Here is a 21,404-nt window from a genome sequence, read left to right as displayed (position 1 = left end):
TATGTCTATATTTTATACAGTCTATGAGTATGACTTAGGGAAGTTGCAGTACAAAACGTCTTGCTCAGTAGTGGTTGAAGGCAGATGTTATGTTTTCCTCAGACAGTCTGGGGATCAAACCAGCGAGCTTTCCAGTCATTAGCGCACTTTCTCTTCACTACTTTCCCTGCTGTCAGGAACCAAAGCTTAAAATTTTAATAACGGAAATGTTGGCTATATAAGCTGTCATTTTCTACTAGTTTCCTCTGAAATGTAAACTTAACAAGAATATTGAATGAAGGCATTTAACAATTTCTGCTAAGGAACAGGGAGCTTTGGGTGCTGGTGGGATTTTGTTCTTTGATAAATCGCCTTTTAGTGCAAGAATATTAGATGGTGCTTCACATAAATGCTTGCAGTATGTAACTTTTTATTTTCATACAGTATACTTTATTCAGCCTCTACAGTAGATGGAAATTCTCCCCCTGGCCTGTGGTTGGTGTGCATGGTCAACCAGCAGGACTGGGGCCTCTAAAGCAGGTAGGGTTTAAAAATCCTGCTCAAGGGTTCTTGGAGTACTATGTGTACACAAGGGGATCAAACTACAGGCCCTCCAGTCTCAGGATGATCTCTGTAACTGCTTGGCCGTGCAAAAGTCAAAAAATGTGCGCTCATGTAAGGGAGGGATAGACCTAAATGTAGAGCCTTAGTTGCTTCGAGAGGGGGGGGGGTCAAGATACAATCCAGCCCCGGAGCATTTCCATGGTAATCACGGGGAAGATCAAAATCGAAGGGCAGGGCATCTCCATGGCGATAGAGGCGATGTCATGATCCCTGCTGCCGGCAAACTCTCTGTAGCTGAGGATGCAACCACATGCCACGGCGGCTTTTTATAGTGAAGGCCAGTCGGCTCGCAAACTTCTCCATTGTAAATCACAGTGAGTGTATCCACTCCCCTCTCTCTCTCTTCCACATTGTCTCCCGTCTCTTGCTCTCGTTTAATTCTCTCTGTCTCTTTTTCACCCTCTCATTGCCGCTCTGTCTCTGTTGTTGATGGCTATATCTCTTGATCTCTCCTCCAGCATGGCCATGCACTCTAAGGCGGTGGTGTTGAAAGAGATGGATGCTCACTGCCCTCAGTAATCTCCGCAGCAGCCATTTAGATAATTAAGTCACTATTCTTGCACTTGCCTCGTGTCCCGCTACCGGAGCTGAACTACACACATACGCATACACATGCCCACATGCATATTGATTTATTAACATGCGTGTCCCAGCCAGTAGTTGCAATAATGCAGCAGCCCATAGAACATGTCAGTTTGTTTGTTCTCACTGCCCTGTGTGTGTGTGTGTGTGTGTGTGTGTGTGTGTGTGTGTGTGTGTGTGTGTGTGTGTCTGTGTGTGTGTGGTGAGAGCTGTTTGTTTTGATGCCGTTGTTGGTTTTTATTTAGAGAACAGAGAAATTTGCAAAAGGATGCAGCGGGGAGAGAAAAGTCGCCAGCTGCCATGGGCCACAGAGAATACACAAACACACACACATACACGCATAAACACACTGCATGATTGGCGTCTGGAAATCTGCTGCTCCCCACACCGCGTAGAAGAAAAAGCATGCAGAAAGGCTGGATGGGGAAAGTGTGCACACTAGCCCCAGGGTTTTTCTCCAGCTTTGTGTCTTGCCGTTGTGATAATTTGGAGTTTTGTTGAAAGTCTGTGTTTTAATTAACTGAGCCGCAGCGTGCGGTGGTGGAGGTAGCAGTGCCTCTCGGTTCCTCAGGCTAGTCACGTGCCTGGGAAACTGACAACCAAACAGTGGCAGGGGTGTTAACTAACTCAGCCATTGCAATATTTCATAACGCCGCGGTCATTTCTGTCTGGACCAGTGCCAGTGAGAGCTGGCATTTTTGGACGGAAAAACGATAGTCGGCCCATGCTGTTTTCATCATGCAAAAGTGAAAACGGAGCCAATGTGTTCAAACCACAGTAAATAAGCAGCTTGGAAACCCTTGCATCATGTCGTATCCCCCGCAAAAACACACATGCAGTACACATGCATACTGCTGCCTTTTTTTTTTTCCAGATTGGAAGAAAGTTTTACTTTCTATTGCTCTGCTAAAAGAATTGTGCTGATGCACACTGAGGGGGAGGTTTGCTGTCAGTGGGGCAGGTATATGCAATATTCTTAATCTTAAAAAAAAAATGTACCCTTGGCCTCATCATCTTTTTATTTCTTTTTCTCTCTGTCTACCTGGTACACCTTATCCCTTTTTTATCCGCTTTGAATGATTTGGCCTTTGCTTGTATGCTTTATCAAAGAGAAGATGATAAGGAAGTGTCTGTCTCTGGCAAAATGAGGCAGTGTGTGCATGTCACCCACCAGTGTTTCATCCATCAAGGTGTCAGATTAATGTACCTAGTGCCATCTCTCACTATCATCTCCTCTGAAACCTATGCGAAAATCCTAATAGGCAGATGAGATAAGGAAATACGAGGTGCTGGATTCAGATTTAGTGCTCGATCTGCTCAGAATGACTGGTGACTACCCCGCGGTTCAGCTTTATTTAAGTGTCAAAGGCTTCCCAATTGTCCTGTAGCTGCAGCTGTTTAAGTAAAACCAGCCTACATCCCTCTAATAATCTGCTAAAATGGAAGCTATTTATGGTCTGGATGGTGCCTCAACTGGTGGGCTTTGCTTTGAGACGTCCTATGTTTTTATGATCCGCTGCTGACTGCGCCGCGTCTCTGGATTCCACTCAGACCACTAATGAGGTGTACGAATTGTAGCAAAGTACTAATTCCCCTCAAACCGCTGGGATTAATTGGACCTGCTAATGCTAAGAATCAATCCCAACAATGGGCTCATTGTTTTCCATGCCAGCAGGTAGCTGCATTCGTCGCTGCTTCTAAACCTCACCACACACACACACACACACACACACACACACACACACACACACACACACACACACACACACACACACACACACACACACACACACACACACACATGCACACAAACCATGTCTGAGCTCATGAGATGGACACAAAACTCAACTCTCCTTTCCTGTGTTTGCCTTTCTTCTAGCTTCTGTTCTGTTCTTGTGTTTTCTTTTTCCTTCTTCTGGAACATCAATTAGGTTTCTCATGTATCACGTCCTTAAGAGGGAAAGCTAAAAATACCCAGGAAGCCCTGGTTCTTTTTCTGGCAGATCAGTTTGCTTCATTAATCAATACTTTACAAAAGTAAAAAAATAAAAAAATCCTAAAGATGCTGGAAAAAGAAATCGCTAAATAAAGAAAGAATTTACTCTTACGTCCAATGTTTTAGTGTACCAGTACATTGCTTAATTAATGACACTAGTATTGTTTGTCTGTGCAGGTGCACATGTGTGTGTATGCATGTACATAAAGGTGTGAAAGATGCACCATCCAAATTGAGACTGCATCTTCATCATCTGGTGTGTCTTGGGCAGTACGGACTTGAGCTGTGGAGGAGAATTTAGAAAGCCTGAGACTCTGGCTCGCATTGCTCCAGGCTATTCCTGTACCAGCAGTCTCTCCCATTATTTAAATATCAAGATGAATACCTCTGTTGTCCTGGAGGAACTGTCAGCACATTTACTGGTCTGCGATTGTATTGGTGTGTATGCCACGTGCGTGTGAGCAAGTGTGTGTGCCTGTGACAGTTACAGTGTGTGTGTGTGTGTGTGTGTGTGTTAGTGGTTATCTGTGCGCGTCTCCCACAGGGCTGCTCATTTACACCAATAACTTGTCGTTGTAAAGTTACAGTATACCTACTTTCCCTGGCCATCATTTGTACCATCCAGACTTGCTGATGGACAAATTGATCATTAGCACAGAGGTGTGTGTGTGTGTGTGTGTGTGTGTGTGTAAAGCTGGACTGTCACTGGGTCAATAGAAGTAAACACTACTACAGATTGGAAATGGAGTCCTTTCTCTTGGGGAGTATCTGTAGCGGGTGGATTAGCTGGGGGTATTAAAAGCAAGGCAGAATGTGCCAGAAAAGCAAACATCACACCATAGAACAGTAGTAGAAGTATGACACCCACCCCACCCTGATCGCATCCTTAACACCCATTCTCTCTATTTCAGGCTGCATACACACACTTATACTGCTGTTATATCTCATTTGCTCGCTCGCTCACACCGGCTCGCCATCTCTCCGTCTTTCTGTCCATCTGTTACACTCCCTCTTTCCCCACGTCTATCTTCGGCTCCCTGCGTATTCCCACATGGCTTTGTTAACGCAGCTCTGTCACACGCACTCCGACATGCTGCGTGCCGCCTCGGAGTGACAGATGCTGTTCTTTAGGGTGTGTGTCTCACGTTCCCACCTGCCAGAAAACTTTTTAGTTTGGGCTAATCACTCCGCTGTTGCTCGGGAACTGAAGTTATTGAAGGCTCTTGATGTGCTCTGCGTGGCCTTACACAGGAACATATAAGATGCAGGGCATCTCCATGGTACGCCCCTTCACACACACACACACACACACACACACACACACACACACACACACACCCCTTCTACTCCTTAACTGCATCTCTTTCTCATGTATATACACACCCACATCATCTCACCTCTCTGTCTCAGTTGCACATGCATTTGGAACATCGTACGCTGGGTGCAATTTCGATTCTGACGCATCAGCAGTGCTAGAATAGCCGGGTTTTTTTTGTGACAACACAATGGCTATGCCAGTCAGCCAGCTCATTAGGTTTGATTGCTGACAGTATTTCTCACTTACTTTCTTGGCTCTTCTGTCCCTGTTCCTTTTTGTTACCATTTGCGTTTCCAGAGGATTAGTGATTTGAATCATTTGTTTAGATTTGCATCTCTCTGCAAAGGATTCTCAGTCTTCGTCAGCTTTTATTTAAGGTAGGAGCCAGAGTCATAAAATAGCATTTGGCGTGGGAAAGTCTGATACCTTCAGGTAAGAGTATTAACAGGCAGACAGGATTGCAGAAGAGCCCCATTAATTGCTGTAGGGTATGGCTGGAATGCTGTCATTAGTTTCTTATAAAATTGAAAAGGCTCTTTAAAAAGGTTGGCTTAACATGCAAGCCTTGCAGCAAAGGTTATCATCTCTTCCTCTGAACGGCTATTGTTTTGTCCAGGGCTGACAGTGACTTCATTGGATGTGAAAGAAAATGGGCAAATCTTTATTGGCACCTTCTCCCCAGAGCAGTGCAGCACAGCACAGAGCAAAGTGTCATTGTAGATGTGATGTATTTAAGTGTTTATCTGGTCTGACAGAGTCCACAGGTGTGTTGGGTGTTGGTTTCCACAGGCAGGTTTCCTTTTTATCGCCTCCTTGTACTTACCTTCACACTCTCAGCCTCAAGGTGATGTGAGCTCGTGCACATTCGCTTTTACCCACCAACTTTAAAGGAGTTGCCGAAACGTAGTTGTGAAAGGATTTTAAGTGCCTCAGTAATTACTAGCTTAAATCCTTCTGTTCACAAAGGACTATAAATGTAGTGGGATATGTCTCAGTGACACTTGCCCTGCAGGGTTCGGTTGCCAGCCTTACGGTTACACAGTACATACTGACAAGCATAGTGCAAGGATGACAGGAATTCACTCAGGAGGATTGTGCACATATTGAAATGTATTGTGCCAAGATTCTGAAAATGCCACCAGGGTAAGTGAGTGATAGAATTTGGAGCATGGTGATGTGAGATGCTCCTCTTCAGAAAAACGGCAACATTTGTCGTCTGTATAAACTACTTAAATCAGCCCACTTACACATACACTCACAATCAAAGGAAGAAGAAGTGGGATGTAACATGACGACTGCTTTGGAAATTGAACGTTGTATAACATGACGTGGATATAACGTGGTGTAACAAAAAGTGCATATTTTTTAAACCTTGAACATTGAATGAGGGTTTATTTCAAGATTTAGATCCCAACATCATGGCAGGTGATTCTGGTCCAAACCTTGCATCTCTGACCGATCCATTACTGACACGATGCTCTAACAGGATGTCGTTGTGATCCAAAATTTGCAAACTTCTCCATTTTAGCGGCACCACGTTACTCCTAAACCTCTTTACACGTGCGACCAAAAACTTCGGCACTATATCCTGCCATATCTCCTGTTGTAATAATAAGTATCTACTTTTATTCCAGCACTTTTAAAGTGAAAGAACAATAGCAAATAACCTTAGCATAATCTCATCTCAGTCTCAATCAACACAGTCACTTTAAACTTAACTATGACCATGACCTTTCAAGTAGTTTTAGTCACCTATTCTTAACCATACCAGAACTGTAGCAGATCAGAAAATGCCTACAACTACCTATTTTGGCGTTTATGTATGAGAACTTGGGTAATGCAATTTTCATTTTGAATACTGAATGAATAATACCACCAAAATAAAGGTAGAAATGAACCCTTTCACAAGATGCGTGCATAACTAAAATCTTCATTTGCTCTCTTAAGGTTTAATCCACTTGCTCATTTTTCAGAAATAGGAAAGGATCAGGGAGGAGAGAGAGATGATTGAGTAACAGTTTGATGCTGGATTAAAACCCAACACTTTCTAGTGAAAATGCCAGGTACTTTACTTTCCATTCTTTTTCTCTGTGCTGTATATTGCACCTTACTGGCGTTTATCCCACAAAGCTCTCTTGTGTGGGCTCTTTCAAACTTAGTTTAATACCTTTTCTGCGTAATCTAATGGATTTGTTCTCCAGCGCGCCGTTGTTCCTGGAGGTTTACAAGAAGGCAAAAAAACTAGCGCAGTTTGTGGTAAATCACAATACTGTCTAGACTGGGGAGCTGATGCACAATGGCACGCTCCCACTTCACATCTGAAAAGCATTGGTGAAAATAAATTGTACAGAATTGTGAATGCAAATGTACTCTGCCCCCAATTCTGACTATTGTGGAGATAATGTCCCTTTTGTTATTTTTTATTTTATTTTCCTGTTTTTATGTGGAGGAATTGTCTGCCTGGCCTCTTATTTCTCAGCTGAGGTGTGCAGCTCGGGTGATAAGAGAATATTACCTGGCACCAACTCTACCATTGTTCCCCCGGACCAGCGCCTTGTTTCTCTCTCACTCAAACTTTTTTTTATAGAGATAATACAAGATTATTCTATTGGAAATTCTGAGGTTGTTAAAATGGGTTACTGTGGAAAGGCAGAGAGGTTATTGCAGAGTCAGTGAGAATTACAGAGTGAGTGAGAAAGAGAGCGTGAGAGAATGTTGTCCCATAGCTTTTAGTTGCTCCGTCTGGCTCTATCGCCGTGTATCAGCTTGCTGTGTTTGGACAGAGCAGACCTTGTATGAGAGAGAACTAAATGAAGGGAGGGGGATTGAGAGAGGAAACAAAATGCATGATGAAAAAGAATGAAAGGGAGCACAACAGAGACGGACATAAAGGAAGAAGCAGTGAGTGTTTTAGGGAGTAAATTAATGGATGGTCACAGCAGCTTAAGATACAGAAGGGCCAGTGCTCCAACCACAGGCTGTATCGTGTATCGCTCGCATCAAAGCTTTGTCAAGACCCTTTCATTTCCAACAGCTTTCACTGCTCAGACACTCTCACACACTACACTGGGGTTTTAAACATGTGTTCTCATTACATTTTGCCAAAACAGTACGTGCATACACAGCCGTTCACTTGTATTATACAGTATATACTGCTTTTGTACACACACAGATACACACACAGAGAGGCTGGCATTTCAAGGCGTTTGCTCCTCTGTGAGGCAAGAAGCAGCGTGAAAGACCCCGGCGTGCAGAATAAAGACCTATCATCCGCTGTCATTCTCTGCTTACAGACCAGGGGATTTTGCATGGGGCTTGCTGAACCTGGTTTGAGGTGGTTGTTTATTTATTTCATCTGTTATCAAGGGCTTGGGAAGCATAACGCGCCTTTGGTGAGGAGTACAATGCGCCGCAAACCCCTCAGTGATGGATTTCACTTCTCAGATCCTGTGCCGCTTTGATTTATGATATAATATGGAGCGATACGCTGCTCATGCTACACAACAGCGCTGTGTCCCGTACCGATGTAATGCCAGCTCACTATCGCCTCTTAGCCTATCACAGCCTGCTGTGCTTGAAAAAGGGGAGAACCCTCAAATGCACTCCAAGGGCAATCTGATTGAATTAAGCAGCCATTAGATGTATGAGATGAGCTGTGATTGCACGGGTATTTATCTATCCAGATGAACGAGTTTTGACCACAAGGTCATGATACTGCTGCGCCGTCCTCAGAGCATCTTGACTGAGCGGGTGTACCTGTTTAACCTCTCGCTCGGCCGTATTGCTTTAACCCCCCCATTGTTGAGCCTAGATGCCTCGGCGGAACAAATGAAGCTCCTCATGGGGCTGGCACTGATGGTGGTTTTTATAGAGCTGCTTAGCAGTGCTCGTTTCTCTCCCTCTTGTCGCAGCCCTCGTTAATGACTGGGAGAATAGGAATTAGAGGCAACACATGAGCAGCAGTGTGTTGAGTCAGAGAGTCAGTCAGGTGCATTGGGAGCAGATGCTGTGAGCATTTACACCTTCATGTCAACATGTTCTCACCTTCATTCACTTCATGTCTCGCTCTGTCTTTGTCCCCCGGTCGTTTCCTATCTTTGAAAGCCTCTGCCTTTGTGGCTGTGTCTCTTCCCTCCATTTGCATACATATTACAACATTTCAACCTGAACTTATACCCTCTTTCTTTCCATCTCCTGCAGGCCTGCCCCCGTTATTCCCTCTGAGAGGAAGAGGAAGTGATGTCACGCCACCACCACCGCTTTGAGAGGGACTACCGGGGACCCTGGGAGCGGAGAGACATCCGCCCTTCTGGCCTCCACAATGGAGGAGCCAATCATAGCTGTGCCTCTGCCGTCGTCAATGGCAACAACCGCCCGGGGCTCCTTCCCCTCCCAGTCATCCCCTCCCTCCTCCCCACCCCGGTTACAGTTGCCGTGACAACATCGAGTGGCGACATATCGGTCAAGCGAGGCATCACGGCAGCAGGATCAGTGGCTTCTGCATCTGCCAAGGTAAGAGCCTCGTCCAAATGGATGCCGCAGCACCTGCTTCCTCCTGCTCCGTCAAGTTGTTGTTCTCGTCTTTTTCTCTCCCATGTGTGAACTTTTTAATCTGTGAAGACTCTCCAACTGGACATAATCCCCAACCTTCCCCATGCTTTTGAGGCTTTCCAGCTTCCCCCTCTCTCTCTCTCTCTCTCTCTCTCTCTCTCTCTCTCTCTTTCTCTCTCTCTCTCTCTCTCTCTCTTTCTCTCTCTCTCTCTCTCTCTCTCTCTTTCTCTCTTTTTTTTCTCTATCTCTCTCTGTCTCTCTCAGTTCTCATTCCCCACTTTTTCCAAATGTTTCTGCATTGTCCAACTCACTGGCACTCACTCTTCATGGTTCAACTGTCTCAACTCTTCAAGCCCCTCTTCTATTCCCCTCTCTCTCTCTCTCTCTCTCTCTCTCTCTCTCTGTCCCCTGCCCTCACCATCCGTATCCCTTACTCCAGTCCTGCTGCTCTCTCTGCACTCTCTCTGTCCAATGTCCCTTTCTTGCCAGACCATTTTCCTTCCATTTTCATTTTCTCTCTCCGCCAAATGGCAGGCTTGTCCTGCCTTTGCCCCCTTGGTAATTTTCTTCTTCCATTATGTAAATGACCTCTGACAGTGGCTCAAATGGGTGCTGCTGTCAGAAGTGATGGCTGGAGCTTTTCTTAACAAGCAAACAAACCAGCACCACATCCTTATGTAATCCCTGAGTAATACCATAGATACAAAAAAAAAACTTATTTTCTCCTACAGAATTCCCTCCTGTTCAAACATCTTTCTTAATATAGGCAGAGCTACATTATACACCAGGCCATATAGTGATATAATGATATTTGTTCCAAAATAGGTTAGGAACAAACTTTTAATGAGTTCTCAAGTGACAGAACTAGCAATAGTATGAGTGTGGCTTATATATATATATTCCTAATTTGACTATATGTCACATTTGTGTGTACCTTTTTTATATATAGAAAACTTCAGCTTGGAAATGTCTGAGCGGTACAGTTTGTGTTCGCCACCCCCTTGTCCTGGGATTTGCTAGCTAGCTGGCTGTCAGCAGCGTGTGAAGAGAGGGGCCTTTACCAAAAAAGTGTTAGACATTTTAGCCTCTCCCCTCTCTCTGCTTCCATGGATACCATTCATCTTCTCTCGACACTTCTCCTCACTATCAGATCATTTGCTTTAATTTGGTCCTCAGCGGATCCATCTGTGCTTGGGGTCTTGCTCTCGGTGGGGCCTGCACTCTAAGAGCAGAGGTAAACAATGCTCTGGTAATTTAGCCCGTAAGTGCACATCATTAGATACCCTGCTGAATGCACTGACCACAGACACAGTAAATCTGCTCTGGCACCGCATCGGCCCCTCCTTTTGTGTGGGCTGAATAATTACATACATCCCGACAAAGTCTCGCCAACTCCCACCGTGGCCGTTGTCATCATTCAATGGCTGCCAGAGCAATTAGGTGCCTTGCCTCGCACATGAGTGCCCGTTTGGTTAAAGGTACAGTATATGTGGGAATGTGTGTGCATAGATTCAGCAGATATAATGCCGATCCTTCCCTAGATGCCACTCTGTTAGCTTTATTCAGGGATTTACCTTTCTACTTTGTCTCGCTTTTGACAGTCTTTTGTAGGCATGCTGCAGAGACAAGCAACGTTTAAAAAGGGAAGTACCCAGAGTCTGGGCTCTGCTTTAATTATGACCTAGAAAAGATATAGGGGCCTCAAGAGCTGGCCAATACCATAGGAGCCTGTCTGCTGTCTTCTTCCTAGCTGTCTGCTGTCGTCACTTGCTCTCTCTCTTTCTCTTTCTGTCATCTTTGATCAAAGAGTGTGATGGACGGATGCAGCTCTCTCTCTCTGGTCCCTGTGTCTCTGCTCTGTCCATGGCTACACTAAAAAGCTGACAGGCCGTTATTGATCTCAACTGTTTGGAGACTCTCATTTTAAGAACACTGTGGCCCAAGTGGGGACACATTCCAATAGCTAGACATGTACGTGTGTGTGTGTGTGTGTGTGTGTGTGTGTGCGTGTCTAAAAGTGATGCCCCTGCACATATTACTCTGTCTAATAAAACCATAAATGGAGTAATCATGTCCCTTAATATGAAACGGGACACAGGACAGGTGTATTGTGTCACATTTTTTTCTGTGGTTCTGTGTTTATAAAAATAATCTTTCTTCATGTGGTGTGCTTCAGCTTTAATGATCAAGTAAAGAGTTATATGGTTGGCATGATTGTGTGTGTGTGTGTGTGTGTGTCTGTGTGTGTGTGTGTGTGTGTGTGTGTGAGAGAGATAAATGCTGAGAGTTGAAAAGTACCATCTGGTCCATCCTGATGTGAAGCTAACCACATGGAAGAGTGGACTATAGTTAATTTAGAGCTGCACTTTGTTATTCCCTGCCATGCCATTAATTAATTTTCATACATTTATGTGCAGCTGTCACGGATGTATAGTCACTGCAGACACTAAATCCATGTTGTTCATAGCCTCCACTGTTTCTGTCTCTGGCTGATAAACAGGACTTTTATGTCAGCGGAAAGCCCAGTTTCTCTTTGTATGCCATTTCATGTCTGCCAAGTGATAGTGTGACCCACAGCATCATTTTCTTACAGTATCAATTCCACTCAATTTCCTGGGTAAGATTTAAATGGACTTCTTTCAAATGAAGTGATTGTTAGGTCGTAGCTTATTGGATTTGCAAAAAATGAATACTTTCAATTCCGCTTTCTAGCAAGCATGGAAGCAGCTATGTTAGATTCACGAGAAAGATCTATATAGTGAATAAACCAACATTTCACTGTGATGTGATTGTTTTTCACCATCCTGCTGGTGTGGCGGTTTATATTAAGTATAGGCCTGCAGAGAAATGAAGACAGGGCCTTGAAAGTGTCTGACTGAGCGCAAACACGTGGTTACATCTCATTATTTGACTATAAAAGCTATAAACCTACACCATCTATGTGCAGTGTTTTCACCCTGTTTATTATAAAATAAACTCTACCTTTCAGACACCTTTTAAGCTGTGTTAATGCCTAATGTTAATGTACTTCCCTGAAATGACACTGTCTCACCTACATTTGGTGCTTGGATCAAGAATAGGGCACAATGTAGAGAGAGAGAGAGAGAGAGAGAGACACGCTTGTGCTTTAAAAATGTTTTTGTGAAAGATCTATGCTGGGTTGAATGTTTGCACAGTAATGTTACAGTCTGTTCTTTAGCATTAGTAAGGATTTTACAGGGTTTAAACGTAGGCCAAGGTTGGAGTCTGTATCTGATAACACATAATATTACTAAAGTATCTTCCTCCCTCTGAAACATGTGGATTTCTCCTGCAAGCTAGTAGAATGAGCTATTCCTTCAGCCTGTGGCCATTTCATGACTTTAATGTTGTTGGAAACTAAACATACACAAAAAGTAAGTTAGTTTTGGCCTTATGCTGTTCTGCTCAGGTAGCTGTAGTACTATGGTGCCAAAAGGTGGGGTCTCCAGATAGATATGATAGATTTATAGAGATTCTGTGAAATGTGTAGTATTTTGACAATATTACTACAATTCTAAGTTGGTGTAATACTGAGAAAAGAAGATATACTTCTTCTCATTGACTAGTCTTGGAATCACTGACTTATTTGGTGTAGGATTAAGTAGGTAGTACTTTTGGAGTGATAATGGTGGTCTTCAGTCATGAGAAACTGTAATCCAAGTTATCAGGTATTTTTTTGGCGTCACATTGACAATGTTAGTAGCTGCTGAACATTTAATTAATTTCACAAAGACCATAGTATGACCATAATACTGCGTCCAGGGAAACAGAGTAATGCATTTGATACATTTTCTTTTAGTTGTATTTATGAAAACAAGGAGTGTTACTTCAGCTCCAGCTACGATACCTACGACTGCTTGATCTTCTATAATCTATAATACCTGCTGCTGCTGCTGCTGCTGCTGCTGGCAGTCCATTAAAGCGCTTTTCCCCCGGCAAGGCCAAAAAAAGTGTGCTGTTCTGCTGAGCACGTCTTGACACAAACCGCATCCCATGACAGTTGTTGCCACCTGGCAGAGATTCTTTTGAGTGGTAACTCCATTACAACGCATATGTTTAAAAGCTATAGTAGTATGCACATTGAATGCATCCATGCATCGTCATTTTATTTATTTTTTTTTAAATATCTGAAAGTTGATTTTAAGTTAAAGTTCTCCTTTTCAAGTAAGCATCATGAATAAAAAAGAAAGAAATTCCAAGCATTGACAGCATTAATCAATATAGCTTGTCTTAAATCAAATCACACATTGTGTGGTTTTTTTGTGGTCATTGATTTGAAGCAGAGCCCATACTGTGGCCAACACAACATGGTATCCAGAGAACAGCAGGTGTCATGGCCTCCCTCTGACACAATCAAAAAAGAAGAAAACACACAAAAAGCATGTATCTTCTGAGTAATTTATTTATTTATTTTTTGCAACCAGACTGGACAGTGCCGAGGCGAACAAAAGATGCAATATATTTCGTCAGCTTCGAAACACTCAGTTACAGTGTATATTGACTGTGTGATGTGGCCGTGCATCACCTGTGTAGTGCACTAGCAGGGGTTTAGCTCTCGTTCTTTTATTTAGTTTATTTTTTTAATTTTTGCCAGGGCTTAAAACTGCATCAAGAAAACCCACTCCATGTGAACATCACAGTTGTGTCCCCGGTAATGAATAGACTGGAAGATTCTGAAATCACTGAATCTTTATTGAGGTTGAGGCAAAAAGGGGAAGGCGTCTTTTGGAAAGTGGGAAAACCTTGTGACGAGTTTCCGCAAAACGTAGCGAATATTAGATGATTAAAGTTTAAGAAGGCACACACTGGGGAGGCTGGATGAGGGAGACAGAAAGCGGCCGGCAGCAGAGTGTTGCTTTTGAATTAGCTTCAGATAAGAGAGGAAACTACAGTTGTTCTATCAAATAGTGAAACTCTTTCTATCATCCAGAAAAGATTAAACTTTACATTTCCAAGGCAGGCAGACTCACCTGGGGGTCTCAAAGAAAACCAGCTTCCTTTTATGAGGAAAGCCGAGAACACTAAACATAGCTGGAGGAAAGATTATTGCTTCGTAGCTTGAAGCTTACATGTTACTTTATACTGATGGACATAAATTGACGATGCAATCCGATTCAATTATATCATGCAGAATGTTGATAACGACAACAGAAATCTTAATGCGGATGTATAACTGTCAAGAATAGAGGATATTGTGCTGTTCTCTTATTGTTGACATTTTCACTTCAAATGAAATTCAAAATATACACTCCAAAATTCTCCTTAAATACTAAGTAGCACATGGCTTTCTAAGGTGCCTTTATCTTTTTCTGAGGAGCTGCAAGGTAAACAATCTTCACACTCTGCTGCCTGGATTTGATTTATTAGCTTCTACTGTATGTGTTGTCATCCTATCACAGACTTGCTGCGTGCCATTGGCATTCACAGTGAAAATGTCACCAAATCCCACTCTCAGAAGACGAGTCCCCAGAAGCAGACCAAACTGATTGATTAGAATTACTTTATTTCACTGCCGCAGCTTTCATTTATTATCCAAACGCCATCATGTAAAACCTGAAGGCCTTTTCGTAGGCGAGTCGTGTGTCTCTCTATCTGATTTCCAGTTTTTGCACTGTAATCCAGTGTCATGCAATTTCAAACATGTAGAGCCAGAGGTCTTTCGCACATTTTGGGCTTTGTAAGTGGTTAAGTGGTGAGCGTGTCGAAGTGCATTTTAGCGCTAAAAGTCAGCTTGTCTGACATCGAGCTGAGACGAACCTGTCAGCTCTTTCTGCTTTGTCCGTCCAGGCTGAAATGTCAGTTTGGATAAAGACATCCCTCAGTGGGTATGCAGAAAGCCGCCCTCAAGTTTTAGATGTGCCACTATTAAAAATGTCACTTCCTTTTGGCTTCTTCTGATTGGATTTTTTTGGGGATTTTCTGCCTTTATTTGACAGGACAGCTAGGTGAGAAAGGGGAGAGAGAGGGGGAAGACATGCAGGAAATCGTCACAGGTCGGATTCGAACCCTGGACCTCTAAAGTCGAGGCATAATCCTCTCAGTATATGTGCGCCTGCTCTACCACTGAGCCAACCCGGCCCCATTCTGATTGGATTTTTCCTCACTGGGGAAACAGGATTTGAATCCTTGGCACAACACAGTCTGCCTGCTGTTTCCAAGGAATACATTCACAGCTTGTCTAGTAAGATGGCGACACCTGCTTTTAATTGATCTGACAGTTTATAAACTGCCCACCATCATTTTCCTACTCCGCTGTTTTACTTCCCATTAGTCATGCATTCATTCTTTGTTTTGTTTTTTTCCATAAACACAAACATCATCATGTTTGTGGACAAACAAATCCGCTGCCAAGCGTCTACAACAGTGTCATTAAGAAACAGTGGACCTCAAGGGAGCAAAGCTGGGATTAAGCTGGGATTTTCCTTAAGATGATATATGGAAACTTTTGAGTGTTAACGAGAAGCAGTGATTGTGTGTTTACCGGGAGCAATTGCACCAGGGTCTGGATGTCTCCATGGCACCATGTGGGGAGAATTACAGCTTTCCACCCCGAATCAGACCAGGCTATGCTGCAGTGATTGCTAATCAGGACGGACGGACAGACAGACAGACAGACAGACAGACAGACAGACAGACAGACAGACAGACAGACAGACAGACAGACAGACAGACAGACAGACAGACAGACAGACAGACAGACAGACAGACAGACAGACAGACAGACAGACAGACAGACAGGTCATGAGGAGTGCACACTGTCAGAGGAAAGGCAATGTAAAAAGAGAACTGTCAGATTGTTAATCTTTTTTTTGGTAATCAACATTTGAAATCAGATTAATGGAAAGTAGGAGTCCTGAATGTGATGACAGATTTATCGGAAATCTCACACTTTCATCAAACAATCAGGACATCGTCATCTTTTATCGTCAACAGAAAATATCTGCCGCTGTCTTCTCGATTTTAAGAAAAAGAGCCACATACAAATGAAACGGTCTACAGATGTGGGACGATAACAGACAGGGCGACAGGTCAAAGAACAGGCCAAGCCAAGTGTTATCTTTGTCTGTCTTGTCAATCTCCCTGTGACAAGATGTTCCACAGGTTTTATCCAAAGCCTATCATCTTGTGGGTCCTCCTGCGTCTGTCTCTCTGTCTTTTGGAGTAGGATCCCAGCCGACCTTTTGTACCAACAATGGAGCGCCGCATTTATCCATCCAGCCGCCTGTCTTTTCCATCACAATTCTCCAAACCTGGCCAAGTCCTCATTCTCTCTGCCTCTGCTTTTGAAGCATGCGCTTTATCGGAGCTGGGTTTTAATAAAACCAAGGCAGAGACGGGTTATTGTTCTAAAAACCATGGATTTCCCAAAATAAGACAGCTTTCAGGGTCCTGGCTTTGTGGTGGGGTTGTTGTTGTGACAGCGGGCTTAACAAAAGACTGTATGCACAGCTCTGGCAGGAGAAAATACAACGGTCCAGAAGGGGCAAGCTCTTCTCTTCTTTCCTGCTGTGTGTGTGTGTGTGTGTGTGTGTGTGTGTGTGTGTGTGTGTGTGTGTGTGTGTGTGTGTGTGAGAAAGGAAAGCAGCCTCCTAAACACACCGGCTGTCTTATGCGCCTGGCTCCAAACTGACGGCCTGATGGCTCGATCTAATAAGCAGTCATTGGATATCAGATTCAAATCTTTTCCTGCTTTGTGAAAGATGAGATGCGAGCTCCTTCACTATTTATCTCACAGTGACTATGCAATATGATTGTGTGATATTGAAAGGGCTGAGGAGTGTGTTGTCATCCAATACTGTACATCTGCTCTCCCGGCAGTATACAGAGATCATTGTCTTGCCGGCCTTTGAGTGAGCAGAAACTGGCGCGTCGGACGTCACTACACAAACAAAGATGTGTTTACAAAGTGCAGATTCATCTCAGACTTGCTCTTTCTGTCTGCCTTTCCTGCCTGTGCTTGCCAATGCTCTGTCTCCTGTGCTCAGAGATGGATTGGGAAATTAGGAGCTTCTCTGCAGCAGCTCGATTGATGAAAATTAAGTCATGGAAACGCCATTCAGCCCCCCCCCCCACCCCCCCACCACCAGACCACCACCATTCCAGCCACTTCAAACAACTTCTTGTCTTTGCTGAAGCACAGATCCTCATTCCTGCATCAGCTTTGCCTCCCTCTGAGCGCGCTTGTGTGAAATTGGATTGCTGATCCGTTGGCATTGAGTGGCAGAGATGTAATATGGGATAGCGGCAACCGCATGTTTTGATGCCGCAGACAGCCGTTACAGGACACCGGCGGATCAGAGATGATGCTTGACTCCTAGTCCTCATCACTTCAAGACTGGAAATGCTCAGAGCAAATCTCATGACAACAGGAAGGGGCACACCGCTGAACAACAAACACAAGCACACAAGGCTGTGGTCAGGCACATTGCACTCCGTAGCATGCGGAAGGTTGTCAGATTTGCTCGATTCGCTAAATGTCAAGGGTTCACTGTTGATCCCTGGGCGATTGGAAGTGGCTGTCGTCTTAGATTGCCATTATCATTTGTCATCGCTGCCACCACTGCATCTTACTCCTCCACTTCCTCATCACAGGGTGAGAGATTTGTGTCAAAAGGGGAAAGTGATATTTCACATATTTACCCTATGATTATCACACACTCACCCTCTACTGGTCGTTTGTTGTTGATTTCCAGTTGTGTCAAAGTTCCAAAGCAAAAGCAATATGAATAGTTTGTTCCAAACAGTCATTATTTTGTGCAAAATATGGCTGAATCCACTGCTTTCACCGTCAGCTGTCACTCTCCTCAAAGCTCAGAAACTCCTCCGAAAGTAGCGTATTCAGGCATTTATTGGCCAAACTAATGTTAAGATTTAACTAATCTGGCTGACCACTTCTGCTGTATTGTCACAAACTTTGTACAGCCACTTTTAAACCTACAAGGGGTTTGATAATTGTTTGTGACTCAAAAGATTTCCACTTACAAGTAGCCTACAATAAGTTTTAAATCAGCTATTTAATCTCAACAAACACCAGTGTACCTGTGACTTAGCTTTATATGTGGAATCTTTTTTAGAGAAGTGCAATGTAGATGCTAATGTCATGCAGCATTACTGTTGACACATACTGTACCGCGTTCAGGTTGAACTATAAAAAGCATTTGCTTAATATTTTACAGGCTACATTTTATAAAGCAGTGGACAGAAAAGCAGTGAACCCAAAAAAGGACTGTGCTCTCAAGTTCCAGGCTGCCATTCACCCGTATATGTCAGCACATCATCAAATGAGCGGCTCAGATCTGTAGCCATTCAAAGACCCACACTTAGTACCCATATTCCCCTTCAAGTGTTAAATGAACTCCCTGCTGAGCCGCGCTGATTGTATGTCATTTGGCTTTCCTCTGCTGGGATATATAACCCACCCCCACCCACCCCTCCCCCCATAGCCACCGCCCCTCTCCCTTTGTCTGTCCTCTTCCACAATTGCAGAATAAAAGCGGTGGCATTTAAAAAGGTCTACATGTGGAGGGGTTGACATTCAGAGTGCTACCACCTTAAGGTTAACTCCATACGAAAGGTGGTGGAGAATGCAGGCTTTTAAAGCATCAGTCATGTCATGTGGAATATCAGATATCATGGAGGAGCCAGATGGAGTGGCGTTTAAGATGCACAGGTAAACAATGCATCTCTCTCCAGCATGTCTGTCACTCGGCTGTGTCTCCCACCTTCAGTATTAAGGTCTACGGGTGCTCTCAGCATCAGCTACACGCAGCAAAAGAGACTGAGGGCTTTTCATGTTTGACTGGTGTGCTGCCCAGGCTATATTTGTGCAAATGAATATAGCTACAAAAAGAGGAGTTGTGGACAATTACACTCAAATGCTGCCCAAGGCTGAATCTTTACTCGCGGTAAAACTAAGACATTTACTCTTGTATTGTTATTTGAAAAGGTTGACACAAATACTTGCACTCTCTTTGACTGTAAATAGACAGTGACAGTCGTTGCTTTGAAATGTCTTTGCTTGATATGGTAAGGTTTTCAGTTGGGTGCACTAAAGAGGCAATAAGCGAGTCCTAAGAGAGGCTTCTTGAAAATACTTGGAAAAAAATTATTGGCCAATTGACTTTGTGCCCTTCTCCCCCACTGAGCTGACATCTGTAAAGGATCTCGGCCAAGTTTTGTTGAGCTTCAATGTCTCCACTGAAGAACACAACTTGAAGGACGTTGTACGTTGAACAGGAGAATGACCACTTTGACTCAGACTGAATTATTTCAATAACTAGTGGATGGATTGCCATGGAATTTGATAAAGACATTCATGGGGCCAATTAGATCTATCCTGACGAATTTGGTGATTCACTTTTCATCTTGCGCCTTACCCTACAGTCACATTAGCTACAAGAGAGCGACACACATTCGCCTGATGGGCGCTCCTGGGCGTGCTTAGCCTACTGCAGGTTGCTTGGCAACAGTAAACAGAAATTCTCTGGTGCTACCTTCAAGCACGTCTTACAAGTCACTTCAGAGGTATTGTCAAGTCACAAGAACGATGTTTTTGGATTTAAAATATATCGATAGGGGTAACAAAATATATGAGATAAAATGCCAAACACATCAGATATATACAGAAATACGATGTCCTGAAGCGTTTCCGCCATCTTGAATGATTTTCTTCGACTCAAGCAACCAACGTACATATGCCACGCTGCCCTCACGCTGCCTTCACGCTGCCTTCACTCCGATTGGCCGTCGCATTGCTCAGCATTTGCATAAAATAGACTTCTTGTCTATATTTACTGCCGCATGTTGGCCGCTTTATACATGTGACCACGGTGGCAGTTTTAATCATGTGACCGTTCTATTTAACTCAACGTAAGTAGTTCATGTTTTGAAATGGAACTAGTTAAGTTTAGGCTATAGCAATTCAGGCAATTACCATAAGATATCATTGTATGAGGTAAAACCATACTAACATTTTATGGGTTATTTGGTCAATGACAGCTTTGTCAAGCTTTTATTACTCAGTAAAGAGATTGTAATAATGTTTAAATTGTATTATCTTCATCCCTGCTCACCATCTTTTGTATGTACAAACAAATCTAGTTTACTCTGTCACAAAAACAATGTAGAAGGTTACATAATGCTTGAAGTTATATTGTTTACTGAAATCTAACAAAGTCCTCATTATGGCAGACACTCTTCTTGGACTCCAGACAACCTTTTTTTTTTTTTTTTATCTTTCTCTCATTATTCTTCCATTTCTCCCTGTCCATTATTTGATTGTCAGGTCACCAGTATTGTGATCAAGTTGCGTTGGGCCTGTGCACTGTGCTCAGGGGGATCCACGGCCAGCCATTTTAATAATACACACATAAATAATATATATATATATTTTAAATGCAAATTCTAATAGGGACTTTGGAGGTGACTCAATCATGCAGCATTTGTGGTCTGACCTTAACTCCGGCTAACAGATTACTGGGAGCTCGGTGTTTCTCATTAGGAGCTCCACGCATCATCACACTGCCAAGTACTCCTCTGCCATAACCACAACCACTATACACAGCATGTACATGTTTTCCTTTCATCTTTACACAGTTTAGTAGTTTTCTACAGGAGCTTTTTTTAAGCACTGTTGCCACACTGTAACTGTTCAGTGGCATACAATCTTGAGAGTAACATTTTACCATGGAATGGCATCACACTCATATTACGGTTGATGTGATCCCAATTTATTAACAGGAATAGCTTAATGTTGCTGATGTTAGAGTAGAACACTGAGGGCTAATGACGCGTCACATTGTTGTCGGACTGTTTCTCAAAAAGTTTCTGTTACATCCCCCAGTGACTGATGGGATCATTAGTAATACAAAATTACAAGTGCTAATCAAAGTAAGGCAGTTGTGGAAGAGGTATTCTGATCAGTAAAAGTATTAATAAAACACTGTAAAAAATATTCCATACAAGTAAAATTCATGCATCGGAATCTCTGCTTCAGTAAAACTACAGAAGAATTATTAGCAAAATGTTATTAAACGATCAAAATAAAATACTCGTCTTGCAGAAACAATTAGAAAAGAAAAGGACAAATATCTATTCTATTTTTGACTTTTCTCAAACTGTTTCAGAATTAAACTATCTGAAATGTTTAAAATGGGAATCAATATTTGGTGAAATTGCTAACAACTCATAGACTTATGACATGTGAAAAGGGGAAGTAGACACTGCATTTTTTTTCTATGGGGCCACAAGACAAACATGTTGGGAACTATTGGTGTAATCTGTAACAATGATTATATTTTATAGGCGTATCAATTTGTTTTAAAAATATTAATT

At 43.1% G+C, this 21,404-nt stretch overlaps 1 protein-coding gene across 5 annotated transcripts in view; it reads left to right on the top strand.

The window, feature by feature from the left end:
• LOC116041995 (kelch-like protein 29) overlaps window positions 1–21,404 on the top strand; it is a 219,684-nt gene that overhangs the window by 67,842 nt on the left and 130,438 nt on the right. For all 5 annotated transcript variants that reach the window (XM_031288114.2, XM_031288115.2, XM_031288119.2 and 2 more), the window contains one exon: window positions 8,700–9,011. In XM_031288114.2, the coding sequence (XP_031143974.1) occupies window positions 8,739–9,011 (273 nt within the window). In that variant the 5' untranslated portion in view covers window positions 8,700–8,738. The remainder of the gene's footprint in view (window positions 1–8,699; window positions 9,012–21,404) is intronic.

Source organism: Sander lucioperca, chromosome 19 (genome assembly GCF_008315115.2).
Source record: "Sander lucioperca isolate FBNREF2018 chromosome 19, SLUC_FBN_1.2, whole genome shotgun sequence".
NCBI lineage: Eukaryota > Metazoa > Chordata > Actinopteri > Perciformes > Percidae > Sander > Sander lucioperca.
Note: the sequence above shows the minus strand (reverse complement) of the source record. Positions and strands in the feature narration are given on the sequence as shown.